The sequence below is a fragment of the Heptranchias perlo genome, chromosome 7 (assembly GCF_035084215.1).
Source record: "Heptranchias perlo isolate sHepPer1 chromosome 7, sHepPer1.hap1, whole genome shotgun sequence".
In the NCBI taxonomy this organism is placed as follows: Eukaryota; Metazoa; Chordata; class Chondrichthyes; order Hexanchiformes; family Hexanchidae; genus Heptranchias; species Heptranchias perlo.
The window spans coordinates 578,645-606,333 of NC_090331.1; the positions used below are offsets into that span (position 1 = coordinate 578,645).

Genomic DNA, 27,689 nt, shown 5'->3' on the forward strand with positions numbered 1-27,689 from the left:
AGAAGATTGGGAATTCTTCAAAAGACAGCAAAAAGTAACTAAAGGATTGATTAAGAAAGGGAAGTTAGATTATGAAAAGAAATTAGCAAAAAATATAAAAACAGATAGCAAGAGTTTCTATAGTTATATAAAAAGAAAAAGGGTGGCTAAGGCAAACATAGGTCCCTTAGAGGATGAGACCGGGAAATTAATGGTGGGAAACATGGAGATGGCAAAAATGCTGAACAAATATTTTGTTTCAGTCTTTACAGTAGAGGACACTAAGAATATCCCAACACTGGACAAACAGGGGACTCTCGGGGGGGAGGAGCTAAATACGATTAAAATCACTCAAGAGATGGTACTCAGTAAAATAATGGGACTCAAGGCGGATAAATCCCCTGGACCTGATGGCTTCCATCCTAGGGTCTTGAGGGAAGTGGCAGTAGGGATTGTGGATGCTTTGGTGATAGTTTTCCAAAATTCCCTGGACTCAGGAGAGGTCCCGGCAGATTGGAAAACTGCTAATGTAACACCGTTATTTAAAAAGGGTAGTAGGCAGAAGGCTGGAAATTATAGGCCAGTTAGCTTAACATCTGTGGTGGGTAAAATTTTGGAGTCTATTATTAAGGAGACAGTAACGGAACATTTAGATAAGCATAATTTAATAGGACAAAGTCAGCATGGCTTTATGAAGGGGAAGTCATGTCTGACAAATTTGCTTGAGTTCTTCGAGGATATAACGTATAGGGTGGATAAAGGGGAACCAGTGGACGTAGTGTATTTAGACTTCCAGAAGGCATTCGACAAGGTGCCACATAAAAGATTATTACTTAAGATAAAAAATCACGGGATTGGGGGTAATATTCTGGCATGGGTGGAGGATTGGTTATCGAACAGGAAGCAGAGAGTTGGGATAAATGGTTCATTTTCGGACTGGCAACCAGTAACCAGTGGTGTTCCACAGGGGTCGGTGCTGGGTCCCCAACTCTTTACAATCTATATTAACGATTTGGAGGAGGGGACCGAGTGCAACATATCAAAATTTGCAGATGATACAAAGATGGGAGGGAAAGTAGAGAGTGAGGAGGACATAAAAAACCTGCAAGGGGATATAGACAGGCTGGGTGAGTGGGTGGAGATTTGGCAGATGCAATATAATATTGGAAAATGTGAGGTTATGCACTTTGGCAGGAAAAATCAGAGAGCAAGTTATTTTCTTAATGGCGAGAGACTGGAAAGTACTGCAGTACAAAGGGATCTGGGGGTCCTAGTGCAAGAAAATCAAAAAGTTGGTATGCAGGTGCAGCAGGTGATCAAGAAAGCCAACGGAATGTTGGCTTTTATTGCTAGGGGGATAGAATATAAAAACAAGGAGGTATTGCTGCAGTTATATAAGGTATTGGTGAGACCGCACCTGGAATACTGCATATAGTTTTGGTCTCCATACTTAAGAAAAGACATACTTGCTCTCGAGGCAGTACAAAGAAGGTTCACTCGGTTAATCCCGGGGATGAGGGGGCGGACATATGAGGAGAGGTTGAGTAGATTGGGACTCTACTCATTGGAGTTCAGAAGAATGAGAGGCGATCTTATTGAAACATATAAGATTGTGAAGGGTCTTGATCGGGTGGATGCAGTAAGGATGTTCCCAAAGATGGGTGAAACTAGAACTAGGGGGCATAATCTTAGAATAAGGGGCTGCTCTTTCAAAACTGAGATGAGGAGAAACTTCTTCAGTCAGAGGGTGGTAGGTCTGTGGAATTTGCTGCCCCAGGAAGCTGTGGAAGCTACATCATTAGATAAATTTAAAACAGAAATAGACAGTTTCCTAGAAGTAAAGGGAATTAGGGGTTATGGGGAGCGGGCAGGAAATTGGACATGAAGCTGAGTTCGGATCGGTCAATGCCCTGTGGGTGGCGGAGAGGGCCCAGGGGCTATGTGGCCGGGTCCTGCTCCGACTTCTTGTGTTCTTTAGATTTGTGGTTGGGATCAGATCAGCCATGATCTTATTGAATGGCGGAGCAGGCTCGAGGGGCCGATTGGCCTACTCCTGCTCCAATTTCTTATGTTCTTATGTTCTTAATTCCTCATTAAGATGGAGAGTGAAGTAATTGAATCCGAAACTAGGGTCCTGAGTCTAAATAAAGAAAATTTCTAAAGTATGAGGTGCGAGTTGGTTATGATAGATTGGGGCACTTTACCAAAAGGGATGACGGTGGATAGGCAATGGCTAATATTTAAACAACGTGTGCAGGAATTACAACAATTATTCATTCCTGTCTGGCGCAAAAATAAAACAGGAAAGGTAGCTCAATCGTGGCTTACAAAAGAAATTAGGGATAGTATTGGATCCAAAGAGACATATAAAATTGCCAGAAAAAGCAGCAAGCCTGAGGATTGGGAGCAGTTCAGAATGCAGCAAAGAAGGACAAAGAGATTGATTAAGGGGAAAAATAGAGTATGAGAGTAAACTAGCAGGGAACATAAAAACTGACTGTAAAAGCTTCTATAAATATGTCAAGAGAAAAAGATTGGTGAAGACAAATGTAGGTCCCTTACAGTCAGAAATGGGGGAAATTATAATGGGGAACAAAGAAATGGCAGAACAATTAAACACATACTTTGGTTCTGTCTTCACAAAGGAGGACACAAATAACCTCCCAGAAATGATAGGGAACCAAGGGTCTAGTGAGGAACTGAAGGAAACCAGTATTAGTAAAAAAAAGTGCCAGGGAAATTAATGGGGCTAAAGGCTGACAAATCCCCAGGGCCCGATAATCTACATTCCAGAGTACTAAAGGAAGTGGCCCTGGAAATCGTGGATGCATTGGTGGTCATCTTCCAAAATTCTATAGACTCTGGAACAGTTCCTACAGATTGGAGGGTGGCAAATGTAACCCCACTATTTCAAAAAGGAGGGAAAGAAAAAAACAGGGAATTGCAGTCTAGTTAGCCTAACATCAGTAGTGGGGAAAATGCTGGAGTCTATTATAAAAGATGTGATAACAGAACACTTGGAGGGCATTAACGGGATTGGACAAAGTCAGCATGGGTTTATGAAAGGGAAATCATGCTTATCAAATCTACTGGAGTTTTTTGAGGATGTAACTAGTAGAATAGATAGGGGAGAACCAGTGGATGTGGTGTATTTAGATTTTCAGAAGGCTTTTGATAAGGTCCCACACAAGAGCTTAGTGTGCAAAATTAAAGCACATGGGATTGGGGGGAATATACTGGCATGGATTCAGAATTGGTTGACAGACAGGAAACAGAGAGTAGGAATAAACGGGTCTTTTTCCGGGTGGCAGGCAATGACCAGTGGAGTACCACAGGGATCAGTGCTTGGGCCACAGCTACTCACAAAATATAGCAATGATTTGGATGAGTGAACCATATGTAACACTTCCAAGTTTGCAGACGACACAAATCTGGGGTGGAATGTGAGCTGTGAGGAGGATGCAAAGAGGCTCCAATGTGATTTAGACAAGTTGGGTGAGTGGGCAAGAGCATGGCAGATGTAGTATAACGTGGATAAATGTGATGTTATCCACTTTGGTTGTAAAAACAGAGACAGATTATTATCTGAATGGTGATAGATTGGGAAAAGGGGAGGTGCAACAAGACCTGGGTGTCCTTGTACACCAGTGGCTGAAAGCGAGCATTCAGGTGCAGCAAGCAGTTAGGAAGGCAAATGGTATGTTGGCCTTCATTGCAAGAGGATTTGAGTGCAGGAGCAGGGATGTCTTACTGAAGTTATACAGGGCCTTGGTGAGATCACATCTGGAGTATTGTGTGCAGTTTTGGTCTCCTTATCTGAGGAAGGATGTCCTTGCCATGGAGGGAATGCAACGAAGGTTTACCAGACTGATTCCTGGGATGGTAGGACTAACTTATGAGGAGAGATTGGGTCAACTAGGCCTATATTCACTCGAGTTTAGAAGAATGAGAGGTGATCTCATTGAAACATATAAAATTCTAACAGGACTAGACAGAGAGGATGTTCCCATGCAGGGAGGATGTTCCCGCTGGCTAGGGAGTCCAGAACCAGGGGTCACAGTCTCAGGATACGGGGAATGCCATTTAGAACTGAGATGAGGAGAAATTTCTTCATTCAGAGGGTGGTGAACCTGTGGAATTCTCTACCACAGAAGGCAGTGGAGGCCATGTCATTAGATGTATTCAAGGAGATAGATATATTTCTTAATGCTAAATGGATCAAGGGATATGGGGAAAAAGCGGGAACAGGGTACTGCGTTAGACGATCAGCCATGATCATTTTGAATGGCGGAGCAGGCTCGAAGGGCCGAATGGCCTACTCTTGCTTCTATTTTCTATGTTTCTTAGTGTGGAGTAATTAGGGAAAGCCAGCACGGATTTGTTAATGGCAAATCGTCTTTACCTAAGTCGATTGAGTTTTCTTGATGATTAACAAAGAGGGTTGATGTGGTGTATATGGAATTCCAAAAGGCATTTGATAAAGTGCCGCAGAACAGGCTTGTCATCAAGATTGAAGCCTATGGAATATAAAGGGCAGTAGCAGCATGGATACAGAATTGGTTAAGTAACAGCAAACAGAGAGTAGTGGTGAACGGTTGATTTTCGGACTGGAGGGAGGTGAACACTGGTGTTCCTCAGGGGTCAGTGCTGGGACCACTGCTTTTCTTGATATATATTAATGATTTGGACTTGGATGTACATGGCACAATTTCCAAATTTACAGATGACAAAAAACTTGAAAGTGTAGTGAACAGTGAGAAGGATTGTGATAAGACTTCAAGAAGCTATCGGCAGGCTGGTGGCAAGGGTGAACATGTGGCAGATGAAATTTAACCCAGAAAAATGCGAGGTGATACACTGCGGCAGGAAGAATGAGGAGAGGCAATATAAACTGGAGGGCACAACTCTAAAAGGGGCTCTAAAAGGGGTACAGGAATAGAGAGAACTGGGGGCATCTGTGTACAAATCATCGAAGGTGGCAGGGCAGGTTGAGAAAGCAGTTAAAAAAGCATCCGGGATCCTGGGCTTTATAAATAGAGGCATAGAGTACAAAAGCAAGGAAGTCATGATGAACCTTTAGAAAACACTGGTTCTGCCACAACTGGAGCATTGTGTCCAGTTCTGGGCACCGCACTTTAGGAAAGATGTGCAGAAAGGGTGCAGAAGAGATTTACTAGAAAAATTCCAGGGATGAGGGACTTCGGTTACGTGGATAGACTGGAGAAGCTGGGGTTGTTCTCCTTGGAACAGAGACGGTTGTGAGGAGATTTGATCAAGGTATTCAAAATTATGAAGGGTCTCGGCAGAATAAAGAGAAACTGTTCCTGTTGGCGGAAGGTTCAAGAACCAGAGGACATAGATTTAAGGTGATTGGCAAAAGGACCAAAGGTGACATGGGGAAAAACTTTCTTACACAGCGAGTGGTTAGGATCTCGGAATGCACTGCCCGAGGGGGTGGTGGAGGCAGATTCAATCATGGCCTTCAAAAGGGAACTGAATAAGTACTTGAAAGGAAAAAACTTGCAGGGCTATGCGGAAAGGGTGGGGGAGTGGGACTAACTGGATTGCTCTTGCATTGGGCCAGTGTGGACTCGATGGGCTGAATTGCCTCCTTCTGTGCTGTAAGCTTTCTATGATTCCAGATATGAACACAAATCACTGAAGGTGGCAGGGCAAGTTGAGAAAGCGGTTAAAAACGCATAAGGGATTCTCGGCTTTATAAATAGAGGCATCGAGTACAAAAGTATGTAAGTTATGATGAACCTTTATAAAACACTGGCTCGGCCACAACTAGAGTATTGCGTCCAGTTCTGGTCACTGCACTTTAGGAAAGATGTGAAGGCCTTAGAGAGAGTGACCCCTGGGGAACACCAATGTACACCTCCCTCCAGTCCAAAAATCAACCGTTCACTACTACTCTCTGTTTCCTGTCACTTAGCCAATTCTATATCCACGTTGCTACTGTCCCCTTTATTCAATGGGCTTCAATCTTGATGATAAGCCTATTATGCGGCACTTTATCAAACGTCTTTTCAAAGTCCATATACACCACATCAATTGCACTGCCCTCATCTACCCTGTTACTTCATCAAAAAACTCAATCAATCAACTTCGTTAAACATGATTTGCTTTTAACAAATCAGTGTTGACTTTCCCTAATCAACCCACACTTGTCCAGGCTCGAGGGGCCATATGGCCTACTCCTGCTCCTATTTTTTATGCTCTTCTTATCCCCTTCAGGGTCGAATCCTGTCTCTGTAGCCGTGCTTACTGGCTCTGTAACTGCGCTTGTTGGTCTGGTTTCTCATTTGTATCTGTGGCAGAGGCTGGTATGTCACTATGGTCTCGGGGTACAAATTTGTTGGGGAAGGGTTTGTCGATGGTCCAGGGGATGTGGTGGGGGGGGGGAAAGTGAGGGGGAGTCGGTATCATTGAGGTGGGTTTGTCGGATTATTAGTGATCCGATTTAGCATAGCCCTTTGTTGGACCCCCTTGCAGTACTGGGGCCTATTTGGCTCGGAACCTTGGGATGCAGGCATGATAGGTCCGTAGTGGTGGCCACATTGGAAGTCCTACTAATTGGTTACTGGAACAAGGCAGCCCTGGATGGTGAGCTGACCCGTTGCTCTGTCTCTGTCCGTGAGACCAGTTCAAATATGCCTTTTTGCTTCATCAATTGTTTTTATTCGAAATTTCTGGTTGAGGTTTTTTAAATTCCAATTCATTGCTTTGGCCACTGCCTCCTCTAGGTGGTCCGTCAAGTCGGCCTCAGCCCATTCAGTCCAATTCTTTCAGGTTTGCTTTGTAATGTTCAATTAGAATTTGTCTCCTTTGTTTTGCCCCGTTTCGGAATTTGAGGCCAATTTTTTCCAGGGTTTCCCGTGAAGCATTTGCCGGTTTCATGAAATTATTAATTTATCCGCCTGTCTTATAATGTCCATAGGGGGCTGGTTCTGACTCTCTAGGAATATTAGATGGTGGATTATCTGGAAAATATTTTATATTATTCTAACTGTTGTAACAAAACTGCCTCTGGCTGTTGGGAGATTCATGTGTGTACCAGAGTTTGATCTCATATGCGTTCGTTTGCGAAGCAGACTGCTTTTGTTCCGCAGAGTGTTGTTCATTCTCTGGATGTAGAAAAGTGCGATAGAGGTTAAAAAGATGTTACTAGCCTCTGTTTGACACCATGAGGTTTTCATTAGTAACTATAAGCTTATCAGTAAGTGGGAATCAATTGGGAGTGGGAAACAGGGGGAAAACTCCCCATTGGCTAGAGTCATACCTAGCACAAAGGAAGATGGTAGTGATTGTTGAAGGCCAACCATCTCAGCCCCAGGACATTGCTGCAGGAGTTCCTCGGGGCAGTGTCCTAGGCCCAATCATTTTCAACTGCTTTATCAATAACCTGCCCCCATCATAAGGTCAGAAGTGGGGATGTTCGCTGATGATTGCACAGCATTCAGTTCCATTCGCAACCCCTCAGATACTGAAGCAGTCCGCGCCGCAAGCAGCAAGACCAGGCCAAAATCCAGTCTTGGGCTGATAAGTGGCAAGTAATATTCACGCCAGACAAGTGCCAGGCAATGATCATCTCCAAGAAAGAGTCTAACCACTTCCCCTTGACATTCAACGGCATTACCATTGCTGAAATCCCCCACCATCAACATCCTGGGGGTCAACATTGACCAGAAACTTAACTGGACCAGCCACATAAATACTGTGGCTGCAAGAGCAGGTCAGAGGCTGGGTATTCTACGGCGAGTGACTCACCTCCTGACTCCAAAAAGCCTTTCCACCATCTACAAGACACAAGTCAGGAGTGTGATGGAATACTCTCCACTTTCCTGGATGAGTGCAACTCCAACAACACTCAAGAAACTCGACACCATCCAGGACAAAGCAGCCTGCTTGATTAGCACCCATCCACCACCCTAAACATTCACTCCCTTCACCACTGGCGCACTTTGTACCATCTACGGGATGCACTGCAGCAACTCGACAAGGCATCTTCGACAGCACCTCCCAAACCTGCGACCTCTACCACCTAGAATGACAATGGCAGCAGGCACATGGGAACACCACCACCTGCACGTTCCCCTCCAAGTCACACACCATCCCGACTTGGAAATATATCGCCGTTCCTTCATCGTCGCTGGGTAAAAATCCTGGAACTCCCTTCCTAACAGCACTGTGGGAGAACCTTCACCACACGGACTGCAGTGGTTCAAGAAGGTGGCTCACCACCACCTTCTCAAGGGCAATTAGGGATGGGCAATAAATGCCGGCCTCGCCAGCGACGCCTACATCCCATGAACGAATAACAAAAAAAGTAACCAGAGGACACAGAATTAAGATAACTGGCAAAAAAATCCAGGGGGAGATGAAGAAAATTTTTCTTAAACTCAGCAAGTTGTTATGATCTGGAATGCACTGCCTGAAAGGACGGTGGAAACAAATTCAATAGGGAATTGTATCACTACTTTAAAATGAAAAATTTGCAGGACTAGGGGAAAGAGCAGGGGAGTAGGACTTTCTCTTCTTTCAGGTAGCTCTTTCAAAGAGCCAGCACAGGCACAATGGGCTAAATAGCCTCCTTCTATGCTCTTTGATTCTATGAGGAAATACAAATACGAAGATTGACTTGCAAAATTATTTTTTTCCATTATAACAATGCAGATTACAGGGGATATGATAGAAGTGTTTAAAATTATGAAAGTATAGGGACAGGGTGGATAGAAGCAGACTGTTTCCAGTAGTTGAGTGGTCAAGAACGAGGGGCCAGAAATACAAGATTAAATGTAAGAGATTTAGAACTGAAGGTAGGAGAAACTTTACACTGCGAGTTGTGAGGTTGTGGAATTCATTTCCAGGGTTAGTAGTTGACACAACAACTGTCAACGTTCAAGATTACAGTGGATAGGTGGATGAAGGAATATGGGAACAGGGTAGGTAAATGTGATTAGGACTATTCACTCAGATGGAGGGTAAACATTGACAAGGACTGGTTGGGCCAAATGGCCTGTTTCCGTGTTATAACATCTCTATATTCTATGAAAAAGTCAGGAAAAGAGGTAACAACTCAAATTCGAGGTCGAGAATAGAAAGTGTACCCGCATGTACATTATATCATCGACAGCTACAGGTGAGGTGCCTTAAGATTGGAGGGTAGCAAATGTTGTGCCTTTGTTTAAGAAGGGCGGCAGGGAAAAGCCTGGGAACTACAGACCGGTGAGCCTGACATCTGTAGTGGGTAAGTTGTTAGAGGGTATTCTGAGAGACAGGATCTACAGGCATTTGGAGAGGCAGGGACTGATTAGGAACAGTCAGCATGGTTTTGCGAGAGGAAAATCATGTCTCACGAATTTGATTGAGTTTTTTGAAGGGGTAACCAAGAAGATAGATGAGGGCTGTGCAGTAGACGTGGTCTACATGGACTTTAGCAAAGCCTTTGACAAGGTACTGCATGGTAGGTTGTTACATAAGGTTAGATCTCACGGGATCCAAGGTGAGGTAGCCAATTGGATACAAAATTGGCTTGACGACAGAAGACAGAGGGTGGTTGTAGAGGGTTGTTTTTCAAATTGGAGGTCTGTGACCAGCGGTGTGCCTCAGGGATCGGTGCTGGGTCCGCTGTTATTTGTTATTTATATTAATGATTTGGATGATAATTTAGGAGGCATGGTTAGTAAGTTTGCAGATGACACCAAGATTGGTGGCATTGTGGACAGTGAAGAAGGTTATCTAGGATTGCAACAGGATCTTGATAAATTGGGCCAGTGGGCCGATGAATGGCAGGTGGAGTTTAATTTAGATAAATGTGAGGTGATGCATTTTGGTAGATCAAATCGAGCCAGGACCTACTCCGTTAATGGTAGGGCGTTGGGGAGAGTTATAGAACAAAGAGATCTAGGAGTACAGGTTCATAGCTCCTTGAAAGTGGAGTCACAGGTGGATAGGGTGGTGAAGAAGGCATTCAGCATGCTTGGTTTCATTGGTCAGAACATTGAATACAGGAGTTGGGATGTCTTGTTGAAGTTGTACAAGACATTAGTAAGGCCACACTTGGAATACTGCGTACAGTTCTGGTCACCCTATTATAGAAAGGATATTATTAAACTAGAAAGAGTGCAGAAAAGATTTACTAGGATGCTACCAGGACTTGATGGTTTGACTTATAGGGAGAGGTTGGATAGACTGAGACTTTTTTCCCTGGAGAGTAGGAGGTTTAGGGGTGATCTTATAGAAGTCTATAAAATAATGAGGGGCATAAATAAGGTAGATAGTCAAAATCTTTTCCCAAAGGTAGAGGAGTCTATAACGAGGGGGCATAGATTTAAGGTGAGAGGGGAGAGATACAAAAGGGTCCAGAGGGGCAATTTTTTCACTCAAAGGGTGGTGTGTGTCTGGAACGAGCTGCCAGAGGCAGTCGTGGAGGCGGGTACAATTTTGTCTTTTAAAAAGCATTTGGACAGTTACATGGGTAAGATGGCTCTAGAGGGATATGGGCCAAGTGCAGGCAATTGGGACTAGCTTAGTGGTATAAACTGGGCGACATGGACATGTTGGGCCGAAGGGCCTGTTTCCATGTTGTAAACTTCTATGATTCTATGATCTTCTATGATTCTATGTCACCAACGAGAAGAATGAGCAGTGAAGGTGCTCTCCAGATAGGGAACACATGGTCCATTTACAGGAGTCACTGGCAACACCTAGTCTGAGAGAATATCTACAGTGGACTAGTAAATTTGTAACAATCCTATTAGTTCTCTCTACTGCTGCTGCACACTGTGCAATCTATCTCCCCGTATCCCCCAAAACCCTTTCCCCGTACCCCCCAAAACCCTTCACCCCACCCCCCCTCCCCGCACCTCCCAGTCCCCCTCCCGCATCCCCAAGTCCCTCTCTTGTGTCATGTCCTGTAGAATAATACTGTAGCTCATTTTGCCACTGCTTATCATCATTTTTTTCCCCCAATATCATGGCTTTGCATTCGTCCTGCCACATGGCAGGCCAGCTCCCCAGGTCCATCTGCATTTGATCAGCCTTTTCTCTACTGTTTGCAGTTTGATCTCATTTATAAACTTGGAGAGTTTTATTTCTGTCCCCACTTCCAAGTCCATGAACAGCCCCAGTCCTGAAGCTGCCTGTTCCTGTCCACAATTTGCTCCCACCTGAAGCCGCTCCTTTCTTATTGTTCTTCAGAGAGGTGAAGGTGAAGTGTCGGAGATCCTCCATGAATGGGAGTTGGATGTAGGCCAAACACTGACGGAAGGAGAGTAAAACGTGGAAAATTAGTTTCACTTTTCTAAATTTATAGAGTCTCAAACATAATTCTACAACACGATAAAAAGAAAAAACTGCAAATGCCAGAGATAGTCAGCGAGTTCTGATTCAGGTTCAGACCGAAAAGCTTAATGCCTTTTCACTTTACAGATGCTGGTGGACTTGCTGTGTCTTTCCAACATTTCTGTTCATGCTTTTAAAAAAGTCTCCACTTCCAACCCAAATTCAGCTCTTTCTCCATTTCAATTTATGCTAAAGTTCAAGGGTCTGTTGAATTGTCCACATATCTGACATTCATTCCAACCTCATTACCTCATATTTCTCTTTAATCACAGGCAAGGCCACTCCGACTTGTGGGTTTGATCTCCGGTCATAAACGTAACGAACTATCGCCACCATATCCAGCTCTTCCAATGAGTGGATCAGTGCAGACAGGGCGACAGCGGCATACTGGGAAGACAAACAAGAAGAATAGTACTGCAGTCGAACTATGAAAATAAAGAAAATTCTACAAATATTAAACTGCAAATAGTTTAGAGGCAGCAGGGAGCTCTTTGAATTAGTTATATGCAAATAACTGCTCTGATCTCTAACATCGACCTTGAGTGGGCTGAGTTAAGGCCACAAACTAACTCAACATATTTTTTAAAAATCTGTAATTACATAGGAACAGGAGTAGGCCATTCAGCCCCTCGTGCCTGCTCCGCCATTTGATAAGATCATGGCTGATCTGTGATCTAACTCCATGTACCTGCCTTTGGCCCATATCCCTTAATACCTTTGGTTGCCAAAAAGCTATCTATCTCACATTTAAATTTAGCAATTGAGCTAGTATCAATTGCCGTTTGCGGAAGAAAGTTCCAAACTTCTACAACCCTTTGTGTGTAGAAATGTTTTCTAATCTCACTCCTGAAAGGTCTGGCTCTAGTTTTTAGACTGTGCCCCCTACTCCTAAAATCCCCAACCAGTGGAAATAGTTTCTCTCTATCTGTTCCCCTTAATATCTTATAAACTTCGATCAGATCACCCCTTAACCTTTGAAACTCTGGAGAATACAACCCCAATTTGTGTAATCTCTCCTCGTAACTTAACCCTTGAAGTCCGGGTATCATTCCAGTAAACCTGCGCTGCACTTCCTCCAAGGCCAATATGTCCTTCCGAAGGTGCGGTGCCCAGAACTGCTCACAGTACTACAGGTGCGGTCTAACCAGGGTTTTGTATAGCTGCAGCATAACTTCTGCCCCCTTGTACTCTCGTCCTGTAGATATAAAGGCCAGCATTCCATTAGCCTTATTGATTATTTTCTGCACCTGTTCATGACACTTCAATGATCCAAGAACCTGAAACCCGAAGTCCCTTTGGACATCCACTGTTTAACTTTTTACCATTTAGAAAGTACCCTGTTCTATCCTTTTTTGATCCAAAGTGGATGACCTCACATTTGTCTACATTGAATTCCATTTGCCACAGTTTTGCCCATTCACCTAATCTATCAATATTGCTTTGTAATTTTATGTTTTCATCTACACTGCTTACAATGCCACCAATCTTTGTGTCATCAGCAAACTTAGATATGAGACTTTCTATGCCTTCATCTAAGTCGTTAATAAATATTGTGAATAATTGAGGCCCCAAGACAGATCCCTGCGGGACTCCACTAGTCACATCCTGCCAATGTGAGTACCTTCCCATTATCCCTACTCTCTGTCGCCTTTCGCTCAGCCAACTTCCGAACCAAGTCCGTACTTTTCCCTCGATTCCATGGGCTTCTATCTTAGCTAACAGTCTCTTATGTGGGACCTTATCAAATGCCTTCTGGAAGTCCATATAAATAACATCCATTGACATTCCCCTGTCCACTACTTTAGTCACCTCTTCAAAAAATTCAATCAGGTTTGTCAGGCACGACCTACCTTTCACAAATCCTGCTGGCTCTCTCTGATTAACTGAAAATTCTCGAGGTGTTCAGTCACCCTATCCTTAATTATAGACTCCAGCATTTTCCCCACAACAGATGTTAGGCTAACTGGTCTATAATTCCCCGGTTTCCCTCTCTCTCCTTTCTTAAAAAGTGGAGTGACATGTGCAATTTTCCAATCTAGAGGGACAGTTCCTGAATCTAGAGAACTTTGAAAGATTATAGTTAGGGCATCTGCAATGTGCTCACCTACTTCCTTTAAAACCCTGGGATGGAAACCATCTGGTTCTGAGGATTTGTCACTCTTTAGTGCTATTATTTTCTTCATTACTGTTGTTTTACTTATGTTAATTTTATCGAGTCCCTGTCCCTGATTCAATATAAGTTTTCTTGGGATTTCCGGCATGCTATCCTCTTTTTTGACTGTAAATACTGACGCAAAGTAATTGTTCAACATGTCCGCCATTTCCCCATTGTCAATGACAATATCCCCGCTTTCAGTTTTTAAGGGGCCAGCACTGCTCCTGACCACCCTCTTTTTCCTAATATAACTATAAAAGTTCTTCGTATTGGTTTTGATATCCCTTGCGAGTTTCTTTTCATACTCTCTTTTTGTAGCCCTTACTATCTGTTTTGTGACCCTTTGTTGATCTTTGTATCTTTCCCATTCGCCAGGATCTGTGCCATTTTTTGCCTTTTTGTATGCCCTTTCCTTATGTCTTATACTGTCCCTTACCTCTTTAGTTGTCCATGGCTGTTTTTTTTGGCAAGTCGAGTTCTTGCCCGTCAGAGGTATAAACCGGTTCTGTATCTCATTAAATGTTTAAAGAAACATTTCCCACTGATCAGTCGTTTTACCCATTAACAGATTTGCCCAGTTTACTGTGGACAGTCTCTGTCTCATCCCATTGAAGTCGGCCTTGCCCAAGTCTAGGATCTTAGCAGTTGATTCACTTTTTTCCCTTTCAAACACTACAGTGAACTTGATCCGTCTGTCTAGCCCTGTCAGAATTTTATGTTTCAATGAGATCCCCTCTCATTCTTCTAAACTAGAGTGAATACAGGCCGAGTCGACCCAATCTCTCCTCATACGACAGTCCTGCCATCCCAGCAATCAGTCTGGTGAACCTTCGCTGCACTCTCCCTATGGCAAATATATCATTTCTTAGGTAAGGAGACCAAAACTGCACACAATACTCCAGGTGTGGTCTCACCAAGGCAGTGTATAACTGCAGTAAGATCCTTGCACCTGCACTCACATCCTCTTGCAATGAAGGCCATCATACCATTTGCCTTCCGAACTGCTTGCTGCACCTGCATGTTTGCTTTCAGTGACTGGTGTACAAGGACACCCAGGTCACTTTGTGCATCAACGTTTTCCAATCTATCACCATTTAAACAATACTCTGCCTTTCCAGTTTTCATCCCGAAGTGGATAATTTCGGCAGGAAGAATGAGGAGAGGCAATATAAACGAGAGGGCACAACTCTAAAAGGGGTACAGGAACAGAGAGATCTGGGGGTATATGTACACAAATCGTTGAAGGTGGCAGGGCAGGTTGAGAAAGTGGTTAAAAAAGCATGCGGGATCCTGGGCTTTATAAATAGAGGCATAGAGTACAAAAATATTGAAATCATGATGAACCTTTATAAAACATTGTTTCGGCCACAACTGGAGTATTGTGTCCAGTTCTGGGCACCGCACTTTAGGAAAGATGTGAAGGCCTTAAAAAGGTTGCAGAAGAGATTAACGAGAATGATTTCAGGGATGAGGGAGTTTAGTTACGTGGATAAACTGGAGAAGCTGGGGTTGTTCTCCTTGGAATAGCCGGTTGTGAGGAGATTTGATAGATGTATTCAAAATCATGAGGGGTCAAGGCAGAGTAGAAAGTGGGAATCTGTTCCCAGTGGCGGAACGGTCAAGATCCGAGGGGTCACCACTGGACAGAAACTTAACTGGACCAGCCATATAAATACTGTGGCTTCAAAAGCAGGTCAGAGGCTGGGTATTCTGTGGCGAGTGACTCACCTCCTGACTCCCCAAAACCTTTCCACCATCTACAAGGCACAAGTCAGGAGTGTGATGGAATCCTCTCCACTTGCCTGGATGAGTGCAGCTCCAACAACACTCAAGAAGCTCGACACCACCCAGGACAAAGCAGCCCACTTGATTGGCACCCCATCCACCACCATAAACATTCACTCCCTCCACCACCGGCGCACTATGGCTGCAGTGTGTACCATCCACAGGATGCACTGAAGCAACTCGCCAAGGCTTCTTCGACAGCACCTCCCAAACCCGTGACCTCTACCACCTAGAAGGACAAGAGCAGCAGGACATGGGAACAACACCACCTGCACGTTCCCCTCCAAGTCACAAACCATCCCGACTTGGAAATATATCACCGTTCCTTCATCGTTGCTAGGTCAAAATCCTAGAACTCCCTTCCTAACAGCACTGTGGGAGAACCTTCACCACACGGACTGCAGCGGTTCAAGAAGGCGGCTCACCACCACCTTCTCAAGGGCAATTAGGGATGGGCAATAAATGCTGGCCTCGCCAGTGACGCCCACATCCCATGAACGAATAAAAAAAACCCCAGAGGACATAGATTTAAGGTGATTGGCAAAAGAACCAAAGGCTGACATGAGGAAAAAACTTTTTTACACAGCGAGTGGTTAGGATCTGGAATGCACTGCCCGAAGGGATGGTGGAGGCAGATTCAATCATGGCCTTCAAAAGAGAACTGGATAAGTACTTGAAAGGAAAAAATTTGCAGGGCGACGGGGATAGGGCGGGAGATTGGGACTAGTTGGATTGCTCTTGCATAGAGCCGGCGTGGACTTGATAGGCCGAATGGCCTCCTTCCGTGCTGTAACCTTTCTATGATTGTATGACCTATTTCCCTTAGCAGAGGGGTCAGTGATGGGGGTATCCATTTAAAGTAATTGGTAGAAGGATTAAAGGGGAGCGGAGGAGAAATTTTTTCCACCCAGAGGGTGGTGGGGGTCCGGAACTCACTGCTGAAAGGGTGGTAGAGGCAGAAATTCTCAACTCATTTAAAAAGTACTTGGATGAGCACTTGAAGTACCGTAACCGACAGGGCTATGGACCAAGTGCTGGAAAGTGGGATTAAGGTGGATAGCTCTTTTTCGGCCAGCATGAACACTTTGGGCCGAATGGCCTCCTTCTGTGCTAAACTTTCTGTGAGCAACCCCACCTTCTCCATAACTGAAGTCCCTCATCCCTGGAATCATTCCAGTACATCTCTTCTGCACCCTTTCTAAGGCCTTGACATCCTTCCTAAAGTGTGGTGCCCAGAATTGATCGCAATACTCCAGCTGTGGCCTGACCAGTGTTTTATAAAGTTTTAGCATAACTTCCTTGTTTTTGTAATTTATACTTCTATTCCTGCCCCCCCCCCCCCGCCTCCCTTTAAAATTCTACCTTCTCAATGACAGGCTCCTCTGGCTCAGGAACCATCCGCTCGTCGATAGGCTTCTCTGGCCCAGACACCCTCAGTGCCCACAGATGGCAGAAGCCATCACAGACCTGCCCAAACATCAATTGTTCGCGGGACAGGAAATTAACGACATGCAATTCAAACCTGCCTTCCTGCTCCACATCACAGTATTAGGGTGCATCAATAGTAATAATAACCTTTTAAAAACTTCCATGGACATCCAAATGTCATGCATGGAGTAAGAGAGGAGTCACGAGTCCTTTAACCAACTTGCTCCCACTGGGGCCAAACTGAGCAGCTTATAGAATGACTGCAGTCTCCCCCAACTTCCAGCCAGTGCAAGTATTACTAAAACTCAGCAGAGAGAAGCATCAGTAATAAAAAGGGCCATGGAATTCCTGGGCAACTCACTTTAATCACTCGCCCTTCCCCGGCATCTCATCCACCACACTCCGTGCTACCCTTCCTTCCCCAATGTTGTGCATTACTCTGAGCCCTGTTGTCTTCATCATGCACCATCTACTGAATGACAGTAGCCAAGCCACCTGCCAACGCTTCATGATACCATTGCTAGGAGGTGCCTGATAGACTCCTGCCAGTTTACTCAGCCTCAACTCAGCTGCCCCCAAACAAAATTCAGCTACTTTAACCCATGTAAGAGTCGCATCATCGGACCCAGGCCCAGTCAGCATGACTACGTGTTAACAGTCCCTCACATTGCGGCAACAAACTTTCCATGGAGTAACACTCAGAGCCGAATGGAAACAATGGGGGAAAAACAGGAAGGATGGCACCTGGGAAAACAGATTTAAATTCAACTTCTGGTTAAAATGAGACTGACAAACATGGCCCTCACCTCGTCATCTTTTGCTGCAAAGACCTTCAGCACCTGCCGTCCAACATAATAATGCCTCAGAATCTGCAATCCACAGAAAACAGAGAAAATCTTTTTATACACATTGAAGAGAAACGGTGAGTTCATTTTAAAAAACACATCACCCTGAAGAGGAGAAGGTTCGGGTATAGTCAAGGCACATTCCTTCGAGGGGGAAAGGTTCGGCAACTAAAGCCAGAGCTCCCTGGATGACAAAAGGGATAGTAAGATGAAATGGAAAAAATGGGCGTATGGCAGATGTCAGGTTGAGAATACAAGTGAAAACCAGGCAGAACATTTTGCTAGTGCTGTTGGGGAGGGTTTAAACTAATGTGGCAGGGGGATGGGAACCGATGCAGAAAGTCAGTGGGAAGTAAAGTGGTGACAGAAACAAAAGGCAGTAAGGGAGAGTGTACAAAACATGACCGGACAGATGGTCTGAGAAAGCAGGGCAAAGACCAAGGGAGGTCTAGATTAAACTGCATTTATTTCAATGCAAGAAGTCTGATGGGCAAGGCAGATGAACTCAGGGCATGGATGGGTACATGGGACTGGGATGTTATAGCTATTACTGAAACATGGCTAAGGGAGGGGCAGGACTGGCAGCTCAATGTTCCAGGGTACAGATGCTATAGGAAAGATGGAGCAGGAGGTAAGAGAGGAGGGGGAGTTGCGTTCTTGATTAGGGAGAACATCACGGCAGTAGTGAGAGGGGATATATCCAAGGGTTCGCCCACTGAGTCTATATGGGTAGAACTGAAAAATAAGAAGGGAGAGATCACTTTGATAGGATTGTACTACAGACCCCCAAATAGTCAACGGGAAATTGAGGAGCAAATATGTAAGGAGATTACAGACAGCTGCAAGAAAAATAGGATGGTAATAGTAGGGGACTTTAACTTTCCCAACATTGACTGGGACAGCCATAGCATTAGGGGCTTGGATGGAGAGAAATTTGTTGAGTGTATTCAGGAGGAATTTCTCATTCAGTATGTGGATGGCCCGACTACAGAGGGGGCAAAACTTGACCTCCTCTTGGGAAATAAGGAAGGGCAGGTGACAGAAGTGTTAGTGAGGGATTACTTTGGGACCAGTGATCATAATTCCATTAGTTTTAAGATAGCTATGGAGAATGATAGGTCTGGCCCAAAAGTTAAAATTCTAAATTGGGGAAAGGCCAATTTTGATGGTATTAGACAGGAACTTTCAGAAGTTGATTGGGAGAGTCTGTTGGCAGGCAAAGGGACGTCTGGTAAGTGGGAGGTTTTCAAAAGTGTGTTAACCAGGGTTCAGGGTAAGCACATTCCTTATAAAGTGAAGGGCAAAGGCTGGTAGAAGTAGGGAACCTTGGATGACTCGGGAGATTGAGGCCCTAGTCAAAAAGAAGAAGGAGGCATATGACATGCATAGGCAGCTGGGATCAAGTGGATCCCTTGAAAAGTACAGTGATTGCCGGAGTAGAGTTAAGAGAGAAATCAGGAGGGCAAAAAGGGGACGTGAGATTGCTTTGGCAGATAAGGCAAAAGAGAATCCAAAGAGCTTCTACAAGTACATAAAGGGCAAAAGGGTAACTAGGGAGAGAGTAGGGCCATCTATTTGCAGAACCACAAGAGATGGGTGAGATCCTAAATGAATATTTCACATCGGTATTTATGGTTGAGAAAGGCATGGATGTTAGGGAACTTGGGGAAATAATTAGTGATGTCTTGAGGAGTGCACATATTACAGAGAGGGAGGTGCTGGAAGTCTTAACGCGCATCAAGGTAGATAAATCTCCGGGACCTGATGAAATGTATCCCAGGACGTTATGGGAGGTTAGGGAGGAAATTGCGGGTCCCCTAGCAGAGATATTTGAATCATCGACAGCTACAGGTGAGGTGCCTGAAGATTGGAGGGTAACAAATGTTGTGCCTTTGTTTAAGAAGGGCGGCAGGGAAAAGCCTGGGAACTACAGACCGGTGAGCCTGACATCTGTAGTGGGTAAGTTGTTAGAGGGTATTCTGAGGGACAGGATCTACAGGCATTTGGAGAGGCAGGGACTGATTAGGAACAGTCAGCATGGTTTTGTGAGAGGAAAATCATGTCTCACGAATTTGATTGAGTTTTTTGAAGGGGTAACCAAGAAGATAGATGAGGGCTGTGCAGTAGACGTGGTCTGCATGGACTTTAGCAAAGCCTTTGACAAGGTACCGCATGGTAGGTTGTTAATAAGGTTAAATCTCACGGGATCCAAGGTGAGGTAGCCAATTGGATACAAAATTGGATTGACGGCAGAAGACAGAGGGTGGTTGCAGAGGGTTGTTTTTCAAACTGGAGGCCTGTGACCAGCGGTGTGCCTCAGGGATCGGTGCTGGGTCCGCTGTTATTTGTTATTTATATTAATGATTTGGATGAAAATTTAGGAGGCATGGTTAGTAAGTTTGCAGACGACACCAAGATTGGTGGCACTGTGGACAGTGAAGAAGGTTATCTCGGATTGCAACGGGATCTTGATAAATTGGGCCAGTGGGCCAATGAATGGCAGATGGAGTTTAATTTAGATAAATGTGAGGTGATGCATTTTGGTAGATCGAATCGGGCCAGGACCTACTCCGTTAATGGTAGGGCGTTGGGGAGAGTTATAGAACAAAGAGATCTAGGAGTACAGGTTCATAGCTCCTTGAAAGTGGAGTCACAGGTGGATAGGGTGGTGAAGAAGGCATTCAGCATGCTTGGTTTCATTGGTCAGAACATTGAATACAGGAGTTGGGATGTCTTGTTGAAGTTGTACAAGACATTAGTAAGGCCACACTTGGAATAATGTGTATAGTTCTGGTCACCCTAATATAGAAAGGATATTATTAAACTGGAAAGAGTGCAGAAAAGATTTACTAGGATGCTACCGGGACTTGATGGTTTGACTTATAGGGAGAGGTTGGATAGACTGAGACTTTTTTCCCTGGAGAGTAGGAGGTTAAGGGGTGATCTTATAGAAGTCTATAAAATAATGAGGGGCATAGATAAGGTAGATAGTCAAAATCTTTTCCCAAAGGTAGGGGAGTCTATAACGAGGGGACATAGATTTAAGGTGAGAGGGGAGAGATACAAAAGGGTCCAGAGGGGCAATTTTTTCACTCAAAGGGTGGTGAGTGTCTGGAACGAGCTGCCAGAGGCAGTAGTCGAGGCGGGTACAATTTTGTCTTTTAAAAAGCATTTGGACAGTTACATGGGTAAGATGGGTATAGAGGGATATGGGCCAAGTGCAGGCAATTGGGACTAGCTTAGTGGTATAAACTGGGCGACATGGACATGTTGGGCCGAAGGGCCTGTTTCCATGTTGTAAACTTCTATGATAACATCGAAAGTTCAGAGGGGAAGTGAAAAAGGAAATAAGAGGGGCAAAGAGAGTGTATGAGAATAGATTGGCGGCCAACATAAAAGGGAATCCAAAAGTCTTCTACAGGCATGTAAACAGTCAACGGGTAGTAAGAGGAGGGGTGGGACCGATTCGGGACCATAAAGGAGATCTACTCATGGAGGCAGAGGGGATGGCCAAGGTACTAAATGAGTGCTTTGCATCTGTCTTTGCCAAGGAAGAAGATGTTGCCAGAGTCTCAGTAAAGGAAGATATAGTTGAGATATTGGATGGGCTAAAAATTGATAAAGAGGTAATTGAAAGGCTAGCTCTACTTAAAGTAGATAAGTCACCCGGTCCGGATGGGATGCATCCTAGGTTGCTGAGGGAAGTAAGGGTGGAAATTGCGGATGTACTGGCCATAATCTTCCAAACATCCGTCGATACAGGGTGGTGCCAGAGGACTGGAGAATTGCAAACGTTACACCCTTGTTCAAAAAGAGTGTAAAGATAAACCCAGCAACTACAGGCCAGTCAGTTTAACCTCGATAGTGCAGAAACTTCTAGAAACGATAATCCGGGACAGAATTAACAGTCACTTGGACGAGTGTGTATTGATTATGGAAAACCAGTACGGATTTGTTAAAGGCAAATCGTGTTTAACTAACTTGATGGAGTTTTTTGATGAGGTAACAGAGAAGGTCGATGAGGGCAATGCAGTTGATGTGAAGTATATGGAATTTCAAAAGGCGTTTGATAAAGTGCCACATGATAGGCTTATCATCAAGATTGCAGCCCATGGAATAAAGGGGACAGTAGCAACATGGATACAGAATTGGCTAAGTGACAGGAAACAGAGTGTAGTGGTGAACGATTGTTTTTCAGACTGGAGGGAGGTGTGCAGTGGTGTTCCCCAGGGGTCAGTGCTGGGACCACTGCTTTTCTTGATATATGTTGATGACTTGGACTTTTGTGTACAGGGCACAATTTCAAAATTTGCAGATGACATGAAACTTGGAAGGGTTGTAAACTGTGAGGAGGATCATGACAGACTTCAAGAGGGTGTAGACAGGCTGGTGGCATGGGTGGACACGTGGCGGATGAAATTTAACCCAGAAAAATGCGAAGCGATACATTTCAGTAGGAATTAGGGGTTACGGGGAGCGGGCAGGAAATTGGACATGAATTTAGATTTGAGGTTAGGATCAGATCAGCCATGATCTTATTGAATGGCGGAGCAGGCTCGAGGGGCTGATTGGCCTACTCCTGCTCCTATTTCTTATGTTCTTATGTTTATGTAGAACGAGGAGAGGCAATATAACCTCGAGGGCACAACTCAAAGAGGGTCAGGAACAGAGAGATCTGGGGGTAGATGTGCACAAATCATTGAAGGTGGCAGGGCAGATTGAGAAAGTGGCTAAAAAAGCATACGGGATCATAGGCTTTATAAATAAAGGCATGGATTACAAAAGGAAGGAAGTCATGATGAACCTTTATAAAACACTGGTACGGTCACAACTGGAGTAGTGTGTCCAGTTCTGGGCACCGCACTTTCGGAAAGATGTGAATTCCTTAGAAAGGCTGCAGAAGAGATATACTCGAATGATTCCAGGGATGAGGGATTTTAGTTCGATGGATAGACTGGAGAAGCTAGAATTGTTCTCCTGGGACAGAGAAGGTTGCAAGGAGATTTGATAGAGGTGCTCAAAATCATGAAGGATCTGGACAAAGTAGATAGAGAGAAACTGTTCCCATTGGTGGAAGGATCAAGAACCAGAGGACATAGATTTAAGGTAATTGGGAAAAGAACCAAAGGTGACATGAGGAAAAACTTTTTTACACAGCGAGTGTTTAGGATCTGGAATGCACAGCCTGACGAGTGGAGGAGGCAGATTCAATCATGGCCTTCAACAGAGTACTGGATAAGAACTTGAAAGGAAAAAAATTGCAGGGCTACGGGGAAAGGGCGGGGGAGTGGGACTAGCTGGATTGCTCTCACAAGGAGCCGGCGCGGACCCGATGGGCAGAATGGCCTCCTTCCGTGTTGTACCCTTTCTATGATTCAATGATATCAGACAACTCTGATGTCTACGGTGATAGCTCCAGTGTGCACAGTGCGGCTAACAATATTGCATACAGAATACCGGGTAACATTACCGTACATTACTGCTGAGCTTGAGCATAGAGTTTGGTAAAGACAGAGAGTGAATTGCTAACAGAGTGAGAACTTTCAACTCAGAATTTGGTGAGTGTGGGAATTGGGTGCAAAGAGAGAAGAAGGTGCTAAGCGATTTAAACCAAGAGACTATAAACTAATCTATCAACTATCAAATCTTAAATAAAAAAATACTTAGTCTTTTTTAAAAAAAATTATGTAACTACTAATTATTTTGAAATCAAGCTAAATCCATTTACTGAATATAATCTAGATCTCATGTGATCCTATTAGTCCTAGAAATAAACTATTGATTAAATAAATAAAAACTAGAGATGGCAGTGCAGGCTGTGTGTTGGAACTGTAATATGTGGGAGTTTGTGGACAGCAAGACTGTCCCAGATTTCCACACCTGCAGTAAATGTCTCTGCCCTGAGACACTCCAGCTCGGAGTCTTTGAGCTGGAGTACGAGTTAGAGACACTCTGACACATAAGGGAGGGGGAGGAAGAGAAGGAGGTCCCGCAGACACTGGTCCTGTCCAACAAGTACGAGGTACTTGATACCTGTGAGGATATGGATGAAGGCTGCAGGAAGGATTCCCAGAATGCTAACCATAGCATGACGTAGCCTGGGGGTTGGATCAGAACAGAAAGGTTGTAGTCATTGGGGATTCAATAATCAGGGGGAAAGATAGCGTACTCTATAGTCGTGACTGAGAGTACAGGAGGGTGTGCTACCTACCTGGTGCAAGGGTAAAAGACACCGCAGAGCAACTGAAGAGGAATCATAGAAATAGAATCACAGAAAATTACGGCACAGAAGGAGGCCATTCGACCCATCGTGTCTGTGCTGGCCGAAAAAGAGCCATACAGCCTAATCCGACTTCCCAGCTCTTGGTCAGTAGCCTTGTAGGTTACGGCACTACAAGCGCACATCCAAGTACCTTATAAATGCGATGAGGGTTTCTGCATCTATCGCCCTTTCAGGATGTGAGTTCCAGACTCCTGCCACCCTCCAGTGAAATTTTTTTTCCTCAGCTTCCCTCTAATCATAAGACCATAAGAAATAGGAGCAGAACTAGACCATTCGGCCCCTCGAGCCTGCTCCACCATTCAATTAGATCATGGCTGATCTTTGACCTCAACTCCACTTTCCCGCCCAATCCCCATATCCCTTGATTCCCCAAGAGTCCAAATATCTATCTATCTCAGCCTTGAATATGTTCAATGAGTCAGCATCCACAGCCCTCTGGGGTAGAGAATTCCAAAGATTCACAGCCCTCTGCGCGAAAAAGTTTTTCCTCAAAAGATTTTGGTTCTTTTGCCAATCAGCTTAAATCTATGTCCTCTGGTCCATGATCCTTCCACCAATGGGAACAGTTTCTCTCTATCTACTCTGTCTGGACCATTCATGATTTTAAATACCTCTATCAAATCTCCTCGCAACCGTCTCTGTTCCAAGGAGAACCATAAGACCATGAGAGATAGGAGCGGGAGTAGACCATTTGGCCCTTCGAGCCTGCTCCCCCATTTAATGAGATCATGGCTGATCTGATTTTTATCTCAACTCCACTTTCCCGTCTTTTCCCCATATCCTTTGGCTCCCTCGCTGATCAAAAATTTGTCTAACTCAGCCTTGAATGTATTCAATGACTCAGCCTCCACAGCTTTTTGGGGTAAAGAATTCCAAAGATACACGACCCTCTGGGAGAAGAAATTCCTCCTCATTTCCACCTTAAACGGGCGACCCCTTATTCTGAGACTATGCCCCCTAATTTTAGATTCCCCCATGAGGGGGTAACATCCTCTCAGCATCAGAACAAACCCCAGCTTCTCCAGTCTATCCACGTAACTAAAGTCCCTCATCCTGGAATCATTTTAGTAAATCTCTTCTGCACCCTTTCTAAGGCCTTCACATTTTTCCTGAGATGCGGTGCCCAGAACTGGACACAATACTCCAGTTGTGGCCGAACCAGTGTTTTATAAAGGTTCATCATGCCTTCCATACTTTTAAACTCTATGCCTCTATTTATAAAGCCCAGCATCCCATATGCTTTTTTAACCACTTTCTCAACCTACCCTGCCACCTTCAAATGCTTTGTGCACATCTACCCCCAGATCTCTCTGTTCCAGAATTGTGCCCTCTAGTTTATATTGCCTCGCCTCGTTCTTCCTGCCGAAACGTATCACTTCACATTTTTCTGCGTTAAATTTCATCTGCCACGTGTCCGGCCGTACCACCAGCCTGTCTATATCCCCTTGAAGTCTATCACTATCCTCCTCACCGTTTACTACCCTTCCAAGTTTGGTGTCATCTGCAAATTTCAATGAGGTCACCTCTCATTCTTCTAAACTCCAGACAGTATAGGCCCATTCTACTCAACCTCTCCTCATAAGACAACCCTCTCGTCCCAGGAATTAATCTAGTGAAACTTCGTTGCACTGCCTCCAAGGCAAGTATATCCTTCCTTAGATAAGGAGACCAAAACTGTACGCAGTACTCCAGGTATGGTCTCACTAAAGCCCTGTACATCTGTAGTAAGACTTCCTTACTCTAGTACTCCAACTCCCTTGGAATTAAGGCCAACATGCCATTGGCTTTCCTAATTACTTGCAGTACCTGCATACTAACTTTGTATTTCTTGTACCAGGACACCCAAGTCTCTCTGAACACCAGCATTTAATAGTTTCTCATCATTTAAAAAATATTCTATTTTTCTATTCTTCCTACCAAAATGAATAACCCTCACATTTCCCCACATTATACTCCATCTACCATCTTCTTGCCCACTCATTTAACCTGTCTATATCTCCTTGCAGGATCTTTGTGTCCTCCTCACAGCTTATTTTCCCACCCAGCCTTGTATCGTCAGCAAACTTGGATATATTACACTTGGTCCCTTCATCTAAGTCATTAATATAGATTGTGAATAGCTGAGGCCCAAGCACTGATCCTTGCAGCACCCCACTAGTTACAGTCTACCAACCTGAGAATGACCCATTTATTTCTACTCTCTGTTTTCTGTTCTTTAACCAATCCTCTATCCATGCTAAGATATTACCCCCAACCCCATAAGCCCTTACCTTGTGTAACAACCTTTTATAAGGCACTTTATCAAATGCCTTTTGAAAAATCCAAATATACTTCATCCACTGGTTCCCCTTTATCTATCCTGCTAGTTATTTCTTCAAAAAACTCTAATAAATTTGTCAAACACTGTTTCCCTTTCATAAAACCATGTTGACTCTGCCTAATCATATTATGATTTTCTAAGTGCCCTGTTACCACTTCCTTAATAATGGATTCCAGCAATTTCCAGACAACCGATGTCAGGCTAACTGGCCTGTAGTTCCCTGTTTTCTCTCTACCTCCCTTCTTGAATAGCAGGGTTACATTTGCTACTTTCCAGTCGACTGGGACCGTTCCAGAATCTAGAGAATTTTGGAAGATCATAGCCAATACATCCACTATCACTGCAGCCATTTCTTAGAGAACCCTAGGATGTTGGCCATCAGGTCCAGGGGATTTGTTGGCTTTTAGTCCCATTAGTTTGTCCAGTACTTTTTCTCTAGTGATATTAATTGTTTTAAGTTGCTCACTCTCATTTACCCCTTTGGTTCCCCACCATTTTTGGTCTGCTTTTTGTGTCTTCTACTGTGAAGCCGGATCGAACTAAGGAAGTAAAAGATAATATCAAATTGAAAGAAAAAGCATATCATTCCGCAAAGATTAGTGACAGCTTAGAAGATTGGACAGAATATAAAAAACAGCAAAGAATGACTCGAAGAATAATGAGGGAAAAATTAGAATATGAGAGAAAGCTAGCTTGATATATAAAAACAGATAGTAAAAGTTTCTACAGGTATTTAAAAAGGAAAAGAGTAAGTAAAGTCAGCGTTGGTCCTCTAGAGAGTGAGTCTGGGGAATTAATAATGGAGAATAAGGAAATGGCGGATGAATTGAACAGATATTTTGCATCCGTCTTCACTGTAGAGGATACAAATAACATGCCAGAAATAATTGTGAATCAAAAGGTGAAAAGGAGGAACTTAAAACATTTACAATCAACAGGGAAAGGGTTCTGAAAAAAATATTGGAACGAGAAGCTGACAAGTCCCCAGGTCCTGACGGACTTCATCCTCGGGTCTTAAAAGAAGTGGCTGCAGAGATAGTAGATCCATTGCTATCAATTTTCCAAAATTCCCTAGATTCTGGAAGGGTCCCATCAGATTGGAAAATAGCGAACATAACTCCTCTATTCAAGAAAGGAGGGAGACAGAAAGCAGGAAACTACAGGCCAGTTAGCTTAACATCTGTCATAGGGAAAATGCTAGAATCTATTATTGAGGTTATAGCAGGGCACTTAGAAAATCTCAGTGCAATCAGGCAGAGTCAACATGGCTTTGTGAAAGGGAAATCATGTTTGACTAATTTATTAGAGTTCTTTGAGGAAGTAACAAGCAACGTGGATAAAGGGGATCCTGTGGATGTGGTGTACTTGGATTTCCAGAAGGCTTTTGACAAGATGCCACATCAAAGGCTACTACACAAAATAAGAGCTCATGGTGTAGAGGATAACATATTAGCATGGATAAAGGATTAGTTAGCTAACAGGAAACAGAGAGTAGGCATAAATGGGTAATTTTCAGTTTGGCAAGATGTAACGAGTGGAGTGCCA

General features: G+C 44.1%; 1 protein-coding gene across 3 annotated transcripts in view; it reads right to left on the reverse strand.

Annotated features, from left to right (window-relative positions):
- xrcc5 (X-ray repair complementing defective repair in Chinese hamster cells 5) overlaps positions 1 to 27,689 on the reverse strand; it is a 487,392-nt gene that overhangs the window by 322,146 nt on the left and 137,557 nt on the right. For all 3 annotated transcript variants that reach the window (XM_067986924.1, XM_067986923.1, XM_067986925.1), the window contains exons 10-12: positions 17,503 to 17,565; positions 11,578 to 11,715; positions 11,154 to 11,244 (exon numbers count right to left, since the gene is read on the reverse strand). In XM_067986924.1, the coding sequence (XP_067843025.1) occupies positions 11,154 to 11,244; positions 11,578 to 11,715; positions 17,503 to 17,565 (292 nt within the window). The remainder of the gene's footprint in view (positions 1 to 11,153; positions 11,245 to 11,577; positions 11,716 to 17,502; positions 17,566 to 27,689) is intronic.